Genomic DNA, 13,692 nt, shown 5'->3' with positions numbered 1-13,692 from the left:
TGATTTGCATGCACGATTGACTGTCATTTCAATGACTTGATCTCAAGTTTTTTGACACTTATATGAATTTATTTTGAAAATAAACCTAAAAGGACGTCATCATTAAGACTCATTTGCAGCATGACTGGAACATTTTTAGACCCGAGTTTATATCTCAAATTTACTTGTTTTTTAATTATCTTTCGAATGAGCTCAAGATCGTTTAATTTCGAGCACTTTCGATTTAGGCTAAATTGTACTTTAGTCTGATGTCATCATTAAAACTCATCTGCAGCATGACTGGGACATTTTCAGACCCAAGTTTATATCTAAAATTTACTTGTTTTTTAATTCTCTTTCGAATAAGCCAAAGATCGTCGATTTTCGAGCACTTTCGTTTTAGGCTAAATTGTACACTTTAGAACCAAAAAATAATGCCCAAAATGAGCAATTTGGGGTAAAATTTTGAAAAATCGGTCGATGACTTGAGAATCTACTAGGGTTGAACTGTCGAAAACCGAAAAAAACAGAGGTTGGAGTGTTTTTCCGGGCGGAGCATGGCTATGTGACTGACTAATATACTTACAATAGGGGCAATAAATTTGAGTAAATTTGGTTTTATAAATAAATAAAATAAATAGTTGAAAACAATAACCGCTAGTGGCACTAGACGGTAGCTAGCAGCAAGTGACAATGAGTCTAACCTAGGGTCTAACGAAAATGACCGATTGAAAAAGAATGTACTAGCACAACTAAGTAGTTGCGCCGGGCTGTAAAGAAACAGAAACTTGAAAATTTCATAAAAACTCAATAAAATTTATAAAAAAAAAAAAAAAAATTAATTAAGAAACATTAATTAACTCTTGAACGAGAGTTAGTCAGTTCAATATCATTTGTATTCAGTTCTCTACTCCAAATGGAACGGGATCCACGAATACATAACAAAGACGATCTCAACAAGCTGAATGATATTTTTGATCGAATAAACGAAATTGATTCATGGAGACGTACACCACGTTTTTCAGCAAGCATCACGGCCAATCTTTTGTAGAATGTTTGGCATTCACGTCCCATACCTCCGTTTGTAGAAAATACTAATGGGGTGAAGGTACCATTTTTCACACGTTCATTGTAATGTCTCTTTTTCTCGTTTTCGTTTCTTTTGGAAGCACTTGCTGAGCTCCAAACCCCTGTACCTTCGAGCGCTTAGGTCAAAGACCCTAATATCAAAAAATGCTCTTTGGCCAGGTGTCCAGAACCCAGTTGCGCTAACGTCAAGTCGTGCTCCTTCGGACGTATTCGCGGTTTTGTGCGTCAGTCCTTCGCCGTCAAGGGTGATTAGTCTCGGCTCGTTTCGTACATTGACGCATACCTCATCCAAAAGTTTAGCAGTGATATCTCGTACCTCGTTATGTCTAAGAGTAACGTAACCTCCTTTCTTGCAGGACAGAGCATGGCTGATATCAAAACGATTACCACAGACACATTCACTTGGTAGACGAGGGATACTCCAGTCATAACGAATTCGCAGTGCATCGTGAAACTGTTCCTTGTTAAGATCATAGCCTTGATCTCTGATTGGAAGGTTGGTCAACCAGTTCGATGCTCCGGTATAGCAATTGGCTTCGTGGATTCGTTTTTGATCATCAGTCATTTCCGCCCTGATACGATCTTGTTTGTCTTGATTTCTTCGGGTTTTCTCAGTTTTGATCGCTGCTTTAGTTTTTGTTTCATTGTCATTTGGTGGTTGGAGGTTCAAGATTTGGTTTTGTAGATGTTTGGTGAATTGTCTCGAGTTTTCGTGTTCGATGGGTGCGATCTCGCATACGTTTTTGAGACCGAGGCCTCCCAGTCTAGGTGGTAATGATAACAAGTCTCTTTCTAAGTCATTTACAATTTTACCTCCTGTAATGGCTGGAATGAGTTGGTGTCTGACGATTGTTTCGATGGGTGTTAAGTAGTTTTCCATTTCTGGAATTGTTCTTAAAAAATACGAAAAACGATGCTGGTAACCGCTGGTGTAACACGTGTAGGCTGATTGTGGTTGAGTCACCGCTATTTCTGAAAGAAGAGTAAGTTCCTTGCACCATTTATCAACAATTTCTTTACAGTAACGGTCTTTAAAGTTTATACTACCAATAACTGCACCGAGATGCCTTTCACCGTCTTTCGAAACCTGGATGTTCGTTTCCCGGAAAATTTCTTCAGTCTCGTCTAGGTATTCCTCTTTAACGATAAGCCACGATTCTGTTAATGTTACGCCACACTTATACGTTCATTTCTCTTCTTTCTTACACGCAAAAACTGGCAAAAACTCTCTCCAGACAAGAAAGCCTCAAAACCAATCATAAAAATTTTTCTTTTATACTGTCTATTTATTTACAACGCATTAGCTTCTTTCAATTTATTGAATAAACAAAAAAATTTCATTTTTACTACTTTCTTCTTTTATATAGTGTTCTTTTATTATTCTCATATTATGCGCAAATCGTAATAAATGAAGTGACGTGTTTCTTTTCTCTTCCAATAGAAAATATTTTTCGCGCCAAAGTTTTACCGATAACTTGTTTTCCGAAAATAATCCGAAATCGGATTTAAAAAAATAAGTCAAAATGCGCTGCGGATGCTGCTGCTGGAAAAAAAATCGTGGAACTGATTTGAAGGGTCACCGGGGCTGACCAATTACCGAAAGATATATTGCCTTCAATCAAGAGTTATTGATTTGATTCTTATAAAGTAGATGCTTATAATAAAAATATAATATGCTTATCTTTTTCGCCATCCTTTGTTTACTTTGTAAGGACTAATTACCGAAAGGCATATTGCCTTCAATCAAGAGTTATTGATTTGATTCTTATAAAGTAGACTTTCTTTAGGCGCTAAAACAGGCGTCAGTCAGGGCGTACGGAAGGCGTTTTGACATCTGAAAATGGAGAAGAAACCCCGTTTTAACAAATATTTCCCTTTTGGAAAACGGGAAATATTTAAAAATTACATCAGCCACCTTTTAGAGTACACGTTTTTTTTTCTATTAGAACACCTAAAATTTGGCTGAGCCTGGATGTGCTTATTTTTTTAGCAATTTTCAGCCTGAAATGTTCTTAGATGCGTTCTTAAATTTTCAAGCTACTCTAAATCGACAATATCATGCAAAATAAAGAGAAATAAAAAAATAAAATAAAATTTGGACAATATTTGAGTCTCGATTTAGAAAATCCATTCCTAAGTTTGTTTAAAACTGCTTGAAAAGAGGAAAAAATTGTAGTTTCTTGTCATTTTTTTCCAAACTGAGGCTGGGCATGTTCTTACGATGTTCTTAATTTTTCGACGAATTTCAGCCTCAATGTTCTTAGAAACTGGGTTTTAATAAAAGAAAAAACGTGTATCTAAGGCGAGGACAGTTTAATCTGTTGTTTAACGGGCCAAGCTACCCAAAAAAAGGGTCGGTCGGTCGGTGAAAAAATAAAAAAAATAATTAGAATTTCATCTATAAAATCTCCTAAAAAGGCAGCAAAAACTACTTTACCTTGACAAAAATGCGAAATAAAAATAAAAAGACACATAAAGCTCGAATTTATTGATAAAATGAAAAATACTTTTATTTCGATTTTTAGTCGGTCGGAAACCCGTAAAACAACTAATCAAATTGGTCTCGCCTAACCCTCTATCTTTCTGCGAAAAAAAAACAAGAAAACATTTTTTTTCTCAAATTTTACAAAACCATCGCAAACTTTGAAAATTTCAAAACGAAAAAATAAACTGATAATTTTGACACCTCCAGTTTAAGTAATCAAACGTTAACAATACAAGTTTGCTTTTTCTTTCACTATTCTTCATCAAATTTATTCTAGAGTTTCAATTCAAAATCGAACAAAATATACGAGTGAAACTTTATTGCAGCCAATAGATCCTAAAACAAACGTTCGGTTAATAACTTCTTTTTGGTTTTACACGTTTTTTTTATATAAGGAACACGTTTATAAGGAACTCGAGGCTGAAAATGGTCCAAAAAATAGGGAATTGTTTAGGAACTGCTCAGGCTGTGAATAAGAAAACAAGTTTTAAGGAACAGTAAGAGATGGTTATCCAAACTTAGCAGCTATGTAAATAAGGAACTCGATAAGGAACTTTGAGGCTGAAATTCTCTGTAAAAATAAGGAACTCCAGGCTCAGAGCAAAGTTAAGGTTCCTTATTAAAAAAAAAACGTGTACTCATATTTAGCACATTTTCGGAAGTTGGTGTAACTGTAAGCAAAAAAATTGTTCAGTTTTCAATTATCTTTCGTTTTTTTGCTATTTTTCTGAATTGGTGAGGGCTATTCTGAGAAATATTGCCCGAGGTCAAGTAGCGCCCGAGTTTGTGAGGTCGTTGCGTTGATCGAGGACAATATTTCCGAAAAAAACGGTCATTATTGTATTATTAGTGTATGTTATGAAAAATTCACTGAAATCTACATTGGAATAAAGAATTTTGTATCCGTCGAGAGATCATCAAAATTGATTGATAATTTTTCCATTAAATTAATGAGGATTTTGTTTGTCACTTCCACATCAACCATAGAGTTGTGCAATCCTGTAGCCTCAATATTCAAATGCTCTGCTACGTCTTTAAGCCTGTGACGTGCTAGTTCAGGTTTAGGATAAGCAGCCCTACTCATTTTAAGAGTATCAAGAAGTTTGAAGTCCATCTCCTTCAGTAAATCAATCCAGGGCTTTCTTTCGTCTTCATTTTTTCCGAGCCTGGTAAAAGCTGCAGCTAGAAACTTCCAATCAAAACGTACATTATGTCCAAAGACTAACTTGGCACCTTCGAAAAACTTCAATATTTCTTCAGCATGTTCGTGAAACGGTTTCTGTTTTGCCAAGAAATCAGGGTGAAGATTGTGAATCTCATATGCTTTTGATTGAAGCTGATATTCACGATCGAGCTCAGGATTGATGAGAATGTCAAGTTGTTCTTTCCGCTCTGTAGAGAAAACTTTGATCATTGAAAGTTGCACAATCCTGTCATTTTGAGAATCCAATCCAGTTGTCTCTGTATCAAAAACAATGTATGGAAAACCATCTTCAGTTTCAACCTCTTGGCAATCGTTTAGTGGTCGTTTTTGCCCAGCTTGATGTTGGATAAAATTCATGGAAGTAGATTGATTCGCCATGTTTGCTATTATTCACAAAATACTCCTGCAATCAATCAATAATCATACAAACTCCTCTTTATCAAAACGTTGTTGTATAGATTATATAAAAAAAGTTTTAAGAATTCGATCACGGGATCACGAAATTAGATTTAAAGTCTCATCTTTCCATTTTTTTAATAAAGATACACTATGGGGAGCAAGAGCAACGCACTGAACTCAAATTCAGCAGTTTCAAATTATTCTTAGGTCGAAACAAAAAAACTAGTGCCCTAGGCCCAAAAAGTTTTTGAAAAAAAAAAACCCCGATGTTCATTCATCCAAGGAACAATTGTGCGGAGATTTCAGCCAAATGCGACTATTTTTTAAGTCTCCAGGCTATACCGAAGTTTTCGAATTTATTGATAAAATGAAAAATTGAACATTAAATTCTCAAAACCTTGGAAAAACTACCAAATTTTTAGAAAATTTGGCATTCTGTAAAGCAATGAAAATAAAAAAGTACTACAAAAATGAATTTTATTTTGATTTCGATTTTTGGTCGGTCGAAACCGAGGACAGTTGACAAAGAAACCAAAAAGGCTTACAAAACCGTCTTACCGATTTGCGAGACGTGTAAAGCTGAAGGCAAGAAAACCATTACGCGAGGACCGATCAAAACCGCAAAAGGAAACAAAGCCCGTGCAAGACAATCTAAAATTTAATAAACTTGTTGGACGCGTTTGCAACTACCTTTTAAAAGTTTTTGTTATCTTTTTACCGCATTTTCTTTTGAAATACATATAAACTAGATACGTTTCATCCATAAATCAAGCTAAACGCTTTATGCCATCATTTGCTTAGATATTTATCCGCTTATAAATCAAGTTTCGTTCGTTAGTAGTCCGTACTTGTTGTAATTTAGGGCATAATTTATGCTGTGTTTATACATAAAAGTTATTCTTAAACTCTATTTCAATGAGCCATAAATTATCAAAAATAGCAAAAAAAAAATATTTTCCGGCCGGCCGCATGATAACTTTTTTCCTTCACCCGCATTCCGGAAACAAAACATTTTTTATCATTCGCCTAAGCAGTCGCTTCATTTTTCTGTTTTATCAATTTGCTGCTGCTTTTACATTTTACGTTTTGTATTATTACTGTATACAGTATTATGAAAAATTCACTATGGTCATAAAAAGAGTTCTAGTGACCAAAACCTACATTGGAATAAAGTACTTTGTATCCGTCGAGAGATCATCAAAATTGATTGATAATTTTTCCATTAAATTAATGAGGATTTTGTTTGTCACTTCCACATCAACCATAGAGTTATGCAATCCTTTAGTATTGATATTCAAATGCTCTGCTACATCCTTAAGCCTGTGACGTAATAGTTCAGGTTTAGGATAAGCAGCCCTACTCATTTTAAGAGTATCAAGAAGTTTGAAGTCAATCTCCTTAAGTAAATCAATCCAGGGCTTTCCTTCGTCTTCATTGTTTCCGAGCCTGGTAAAAGCTGCAACTAGAAACTTCCAATCAAAACGGACGTTATGTCCAAAGACTAACTTGGCACCTTTGAAAAACTTCAATATTTCTTCAGCATGTTCGTGAAACAGTTTCTGTTTTGCCAAGAAATCAGGGTGAAGATTGTGAATCTCGTATGCTTTTGATTGAAGCTGATATTCACGATCGAGCTCAGGATTGATGAAAATGTCAAGTTGCTCTTTCCGCTCTGTAGAGAAAACTTTGGTCATTGATAATTGTACGATTCGATCTTTATTGCTATCTAAGCCTGTTGTTTCCGTGTCAAAGACGATATAAGGAAGATCACCAACGCTGTCCTCGTCCTCTTTCCCTGTTATAACCGATGCTTGAACATTATCGGAAGATTCTTTATCCGCTATCTGTGTGTTGGAGTTGACATTATCATTATCCTCAACCTTTTCTTCTATTGATATTTGAGCTGAATCAGCAGCATATTCATCCGCCATTTGCGTATTTTCAAGCAAAACCTGATTACTGCACTAGGTTCAACAAGAACTCAAAGCATTCGCTGTATCCTTTTAGAAAGTTCTTGCTTTAGAGAAGAGCGTGGCGTTATACCAGAATAGATGACCTGATATATTTGACATCAGTGTTGTTGTTATTCAATTACACAACCATCTCACTTTAAATCTCTTTTATAAAAAATCTTATTGCCATAACTACTAATAAAACAAACAATTTTGAGGGTTTTCCCTTTTAATCCAATGTGAGATCAAATGTATGTCACTTATACCCGCTGGGAAAATCAATTGTAATTAGAGATCTGAACTTTCTTAAAGCGTACATACAAGGGAGTACGCTGGTAGCTCCCTTTTTACTTTTTAGCTTGTTTCAGAAGAAATTGATCAAAAACTTGGGAGAAATCTATTAACCGTGGAATGTTAAGTCATGTGAATACGTTGAGACAGATGGGTAAATTTTGATCCAGGTTAAAACAAGTAAAATGTAGAAAAAACAATTTTCTCGCATTCTCGCTGACATGTTCTGGAGAAGGGAGCAAGGAGAGAAAACTATACGTACACGTTTTCAACCAACTGTTCAGGCAAACTTTAAACATAAGAATTAATATTTTCATACCTGTAGAAGACCAATAGGGAATTTTGGATGAACTTCAGTGGTAATCCAAATACGGAAAGTATCGTGAGCTGTAGTCACCGTCAATACATACTCCAATAATTCGTCCATGAAGTCAAGACCAAGATGGCAATTCTGTAGTAACACCCATCCACCCTGAATGATACAAACAGGTTGAGAATGTACACCATCGAAACAAGAGCAATCAAAACGATATAAAGCCATGGATTAAACTTCCTTTAATGGGCTTTTTATGAACATGACTCATGTCGAGGAGGTCATTTTTGGAAGGCCAGACCCCTTGATTTTTGTCAGAATATTCATGACCCCCTGGATTTTTAAGCCGATTTTTTAGCTACCACCCCCTGGATGTTTTCTGGAATAGCCGAATTTTAGTTCTAATTAAAATAGGACTAAAGACATAATTTTCACGTTAAGAAACAATGAAATTAGAAAGAAATTCTTATAGGATATTAAAAGTAACACCCGTAGATCCAGGGCGATGTAATTTTCAATGTAAATAATCCAACTGCTCAAGTACTTTTCAAAGTAGACTTACTCCAGTACTGCATTGCTGAATCAGACGCCTGGCATGAATCTCCTGTCCTTGACCCATAGAGATAGCTCTACATTCGATATTATTTCTCTTGGCAAGTCCTTCAATAGCACTGGTAGGATCAGATCCCATGGAGAGTAAACCAATCATTGGTGTTTTGATGTCACTCTCCTCCCAGGTGGCTTCTAAGTTCAAGATTACTCCTTCGGCGAAGCGCTCACCCATCGATTCACCGATGTACTTTCGAGCTTGTGATAGAGTACGATCAGGACACCAGGACCTGAAATTAAACACGGCCGTAGGAAAAATTTATTGTCTATTTCTGGCTCGTTCCGATATCTAAATTTTACGATCATTATCAGTTAAGATTAGGGTCGGAGATCGAGAGTCTATAGAATATAATGAAACACTTTTAAATAGTTTGGAGACATAGTAAATAAGTTAAAAAAGCGACCAGAAGGTCAGAAGAAAAGATAGACAGAAGTGAAAAGTTGATGCGGAATGAGTAATAGACCAGAGATTTTCCATGGTTGTATGGTAAGTGCTTGATTTTCATATCGATTTGTGCTCTAAGGTATAGTTTTGCATGACTCTGGATATCCCTGGACTTCAGCATTTACACTTGACCCTTCCCATTGCTTATTTAACAATTTGTTTGCACTCAAAGAATTTTTATTTAGATTCTACAATCCCGAAATTCGAACATTTACCTGATCAATAGCAGCTTTTTGAAGGTATCAAGGGACGTTTGATAACCATCAGGGATCGGGTGTTCTTCAGGTGCATCTTTATCGAACCAGCCACGCCATGCAGATTCGTTGCGTGTGACCTTAAAGATAAGTTGAATATTCAGGTCAGAGAAGATAGTTAAGAGAAGACAGATCTTTCTAAAAGACTCATGACTGGACTAACAAACTACAATAAGGTCACAATCTTATTTTTAAGCTTTACTTTTATCGGTGATATACTGAATAAAAGATGAAGCCACAAGCTCTTCTAATTATTTCGATCAAAAGCTCAATGTACTAGACGAGAAAACCTTGTACGAACTGCTAAATAGTTTTGACCTAACCAAACAAAGACCATGTTATAATCTCGCCTATTCAAACAAATACCTGATCAAGGATTCCTCCAAAAGTAGGTAATTTGCTAAGCTGTACTAAATTCAACCACGTCATGTCTGATATCCACTTATACGGTTTGGGCTGGACTGCTTTTAGATCTAAAGCTGCTCCACCTGTTTGATGAGATAAACAAAAAGGACAATAAAGTCAAAGTCAAATGGTCAATTTTATAATTTCTCACTGCCAACACAATTTTGCAAGAATTTTTGAAATGCCGATGATGTATTGAAATAACTGAAAAGGATAAGGCTCTATAATTTTGATCCATTGTGGTGTTAAAATACCACTTTCCTGAATTTCAGAAATTTAGTTACATGAATCTAGTACTGGACATCTGAGAAACAAAGTGATAAAATAGGGGTGAAATAAACTCGACTGCGCTCATCGAGTAGATGGCAGACTAAGAAAATCTACTCGGCCCTTGCACTGTTCCAGAACTCTTATAAAGATACCAACACAGGATTTATAGAAAAGATGTATGTTATGCGAAGCTCAACACTTAGTGTTTTGAGCATTCTGGTGACAGCAGCGCAGTCTATGCTCGCTTACCCGAGCCGCACTGATGTGTTCTGGATGTAGCCAGTTTTCAAAATGTAAAACATCTTACCCTTAATGAGACATTGGAATTCACCATGTTTGACGGTGCCTTTCTCTAAATCAATTTTCAAGGCCAACAAAATAGTGTACATGAATTTATCTTTCTCGTAGAGACCACGTGCTGCGTATTTGTAAACTTCGAACGTCAAGAAATCAATGATGTTGGCGATACGTTTGGTAGTGATGGGAGATTTTTCCGATCTAGAAAATGGTAAAAGAAGATTTTAGGACTTTTTGTTGGACCTCTTACTTAACCATTTGGTAATGGTTATAGTATACTTAACCATTTGGTAATGGTTATAGTATACTTAACCATTTGGTAATGGTTATACTTAACCATTTGGTCTACACCGAAAATCAAACGAGCAGGCTATAGTTTCGTTTTCGTCAGCAGTGTACGTACTAGCCAGCTCAACGCGATAAAAAATATCAGTAGCGCTCGCCCTTGTTGAAAATATGACGTTTTACTTACTTATCTGTATGTCTTAACTTTTTCTGCTAATTGCTTTGTTTATTAGTTTAAAGCTGATGTCATTTCCATTAGGGTTTTTACATCGGCTGCCCTTTTAATTGTCACTAATTATTTTACTGTAGTGAAGTGTGTAATTTTTCTTTAGGCTTTTTATTATGAAGATAGTACTCTATGAGTGAAGTCACTCGGTGTGTCTGATTTTTAACAGGTTATGGGCCCAGACACAATACAGTTTTTATAGAGTACTGGAATATTTTTGTAATCTGGTTTTACAAACATGGCGTCTGAAGATTTTTCATTTAAGGTTGAAAAATTGACCACTGAGAACTACCATTCATGGAAGTTTAATATGAAAATGTATCTAATCGGAAAAGACTTGTGGGATATAGTCAACGGTACAGAAACTTTGAATGGAGATGCGACTGAGGCTGACAAACGAAAGTTTAAAAAACGAGAAAACCAAGCTCTGGCTGCGATTTGTCTCGGGATTGCAACGAACTTACAAATTTATGTTCGATCCGCCGCAACCGCCACAGCTGCATGGGAAAATCTTGAGAAACATTTTCAGCAAAAGACTCTTTCGAAAAAGATTTATTACCGCCGGAAATTATACTCCGCACGGATGGAGAAAGGACAAGACATGACCGAACACATTAACCAAATCAAAACGTTAGGGGAGCATTTGGAAGCCATCGACGATGCAATTGCCGAGAAAGATCTTGTGATCCTTTTGATCAGCAGTTTACCGGATGACTACAATTATCTAATTACCGCTCTAGAGACAATCGCGGATGATAACTTGACATGGGATTACGTTCGCGACCGTTTAATCCACGAAAGCGAGAAGAAGTCGGAGAAAAGCCCAACATCACCACCTGAAGCTCTGATCTCAAAGCTAGACAAAAAGACTTTGAAATGTCACTATTGCAAAAAGACTGGACACTTTGCGCGAGAATGTTACAAGAAGAAAAATGATCTTAAAAGGAAAGAAGGTCAAGCCAAACTCGCAAAAGATGAAGCCGTATCTGATGCACAAGCAAATTCCGAACTCGCTTTAAAATCATCGAATCGAATCGAAGACGAAAATTGGTGGATAGACTCTGGCGCTACCCAACATATGACGCCCCAAAAAGAAAGTATCGAAAATTATGTTGCTTTTAAAGAACCTATAACAGTGAGACTTGCTGATGAGAGCATTTTATACTCTTATGGAAAAGGCGATGTACATTTGACAGTTAAGGATACGACTGAGAATGTTAAAATTGTTTTAAAAGATGTTCTTTTTGTACCGAAAATCCAAAACAAGCTTTTTTCCCTACCGGCTGTTACCGAAAAAGGATATATCGTTGATTTCCAGGGAGACTCTTGCGGAATATCCATCGAAGGAAAACGTTATAGCGTCGGAAAGAAACACGGTAAACTTTATAAACTGAACACGATAAATTCTGATCAGACTTGCTATATTGGAAACGCAATGGACGAAATCAATTTATGGCACCAACGATATGGTCATCTCGGCTACGACAACTTAAAATTACTGAACAAGAAGGAAATGGTCAACGGCCTTGATTTCGACTTGAAGGAGACAGTCAATCGAAACTGTGAAGGTTGCGCGATGGGGAAGCAACATCGACAACCGTTCCCGAAGAAATCGACGAACACCACAAAGAGATTACTTGAATTGATTCACAGTGATGTTTGTGGTCCCATGGATGTACCTTCAGTGGGAGGTTCCAGGTATTTCGTTACGTTTATCGACGATTACTCCAGATATACGACCGTTTATATGATGAAGCATAAATCAGAAGTGTTGGCTAAATTTACCGAATTTGTAAATCTTGTCGAGAATCGAACGGGACTGAAAGTTAAACGGCTGAACGTAGAGAACCAAACTATCCAACGTTTACGTTCTGATAATGGTGGTGAATATACGTCGACCGAATTCACAAGTTTTTGCACCGACCGTGGAATCTCGCGTGAACCGACTATACCGTATTCTCCTCAACAAAACGGAGTTGCCGAACGTATGAATCGAACTCTTTTAGAAACTGCACGGTCAATGTTGCATCACGCTCAGAAACCGATTAAATTTTGGGCTGAGGCTATTTCGACTGCTTGCTACGTCCGAAATCGTAGTCCAACAGCATTTCTGAAGGAGACCACACCTTATGAAATATGGCACCGAAAAGAACCGGATGTGAGTAATTTGAAAGTTTTCGGATGTAAGTCCTACGTACACGTTCCAGATACCAAACGCAAAGGAAAGTTCGACAAGAAATCGATTTCATGTATATTTGTCGGTTACCCATCAAACGAAAATGGATTCAAGTTTTACGACCCACAAACCAGAAAAATGTTCCGAAGCCGAGACGTAACCTTTGTGGAAAAGGATTTCGATATCGAAAAGTTTGACGGTACTAATTCAAACTTTGAATTCTTTCCTGAATCGACCGAACCAGACGAACCTGAAGACAACCCGGAAAATCACCCAAATGCTAGACCTGCACGCACAAGGAGACCGCCTGAGAGACTAAACGTCCTGACTGGTGAATGGTGGAATCTGATGGATGCTGCATCGATCGCCATAGTTGACGAAGAGGAACCAACCACCATTGAGGAGGCATTGTCCAGCCCGAATGCTGAACTTTGGAAGGACGCTATCCAAAATGAGTACGATTCATTGATCGAAAACGAAACTTGGAAATTGGTTGAAATGCCACCTGACAAAAACCTAGTAGGAAGTAAGTGGGTTTTCAAACATAAGAGAGGAGCTGATGGCAAAATTCAAAGATGCAAAGCTCGTCTTGTAGCACAAGGATATTCGCAAAAATCCGGAATAGACTACAACGACGTATTCGCACCTGTCGCAAAATACAATTCAATTCGCTCCGTACTTGCAATTACAAACGAACTCGACTTAGAACTGCATCAAATGGACGTCAAGACAGCGTTCTTAAATGGAGATCTTGAGGAAGACATCTTCATGAAACAACCTGAAGGATTCATTAACAGGGACAATCCGAATATGGCATGCAAGTTGCAAAAAAGCATTTACGGTTTAAAACAATCTGCCCGATGCTGGAACGAAAAGATGGACGAATTCCTTAAAGAATCAGGATTCACTAGAAACGACGCTGACCCTTGTATCTACCACAAACAAATCACGGAAGGAGACAAATCCTTTACCCTTATCGTTGCTGTATACGTCGATGATCTACTTATCGCCTG

General features: G+C 37.0%; 2 protein-coding genes across 3 annotated transcripts in view; both read right to left on the bottom strand.

Moving 5' to 3' along the window:
* The window catches only part of LOC136806799 (dynein axonemal heavy chain 8-like), a 98,129-nt gene that overhangs the window by 12,418 nt on the left and 72,019 nt on the right, over positions 1-13,692 (bottom strand). The window contains exons 72-76 of one of the 2 annotated variants that reach the window (XM_067063376.1): positions 10,003-10,193; positions 9,387-9,508; positions 8,982-9,100; positions 8,275-8,551; positions 7,719-7,871 (exon numbers count right to left, since the gene is read on the bottom strand). In XM_067063376.1, coding sequence (XP_066919477.1) covers positions 7,719-7,871; positions 8,275-8,551; positions 8,982-9,100; positions 9,387-9,508; positions 10,003-10,193 — 862 coding nt within the window. The remainder of the gene's footprint in view (positions 1-7,718; positions 7,872-8,274; positions 8,552-8,981; positions 9,101-9,386; positions 9,509-10,002; positions 10,194-13,692) is intronic. The other variant, XR_010846612.1, reaches the window with a different exon arrangement.
* Positions 6,247-7,240, bottom strand: LOC136806847 (DNA polymerase III PolC-type-like). Its single transcript, XM_067063420.1, has one exon. The coding sequence runs from the start codon at positions 7,085-7,087 to the stop codon at positions 6,314-6,316; it is 774 nt and encodes a 257-aa protein (XP_066919521.1). The 5' UTR covers positions 7,088-7,240; the 3' UTR covers positions 6,247-6,313.

Source organism: Clytia hemisphaerica, unplaced genomic scaffold (genome assembly GCF_902728285.1).
Source record: "Clytia hemisphaerica strain Z4C2 unplaced genomic scaffold, Clytia hemisphaerica genome assembly, whole genome shotgun sequence".
NCBI lineage: Eukaryota > Metazoa > Cnidaria > Hydrozoa > Leptothecata > Clytiidae > Clytia > Clytia hemisphaerica.
The sequence above is the reverse complement of the archived record's forward strand: the minus strand, read 5'-3'. Positions and strand labels throughout refer to the sequence as shown.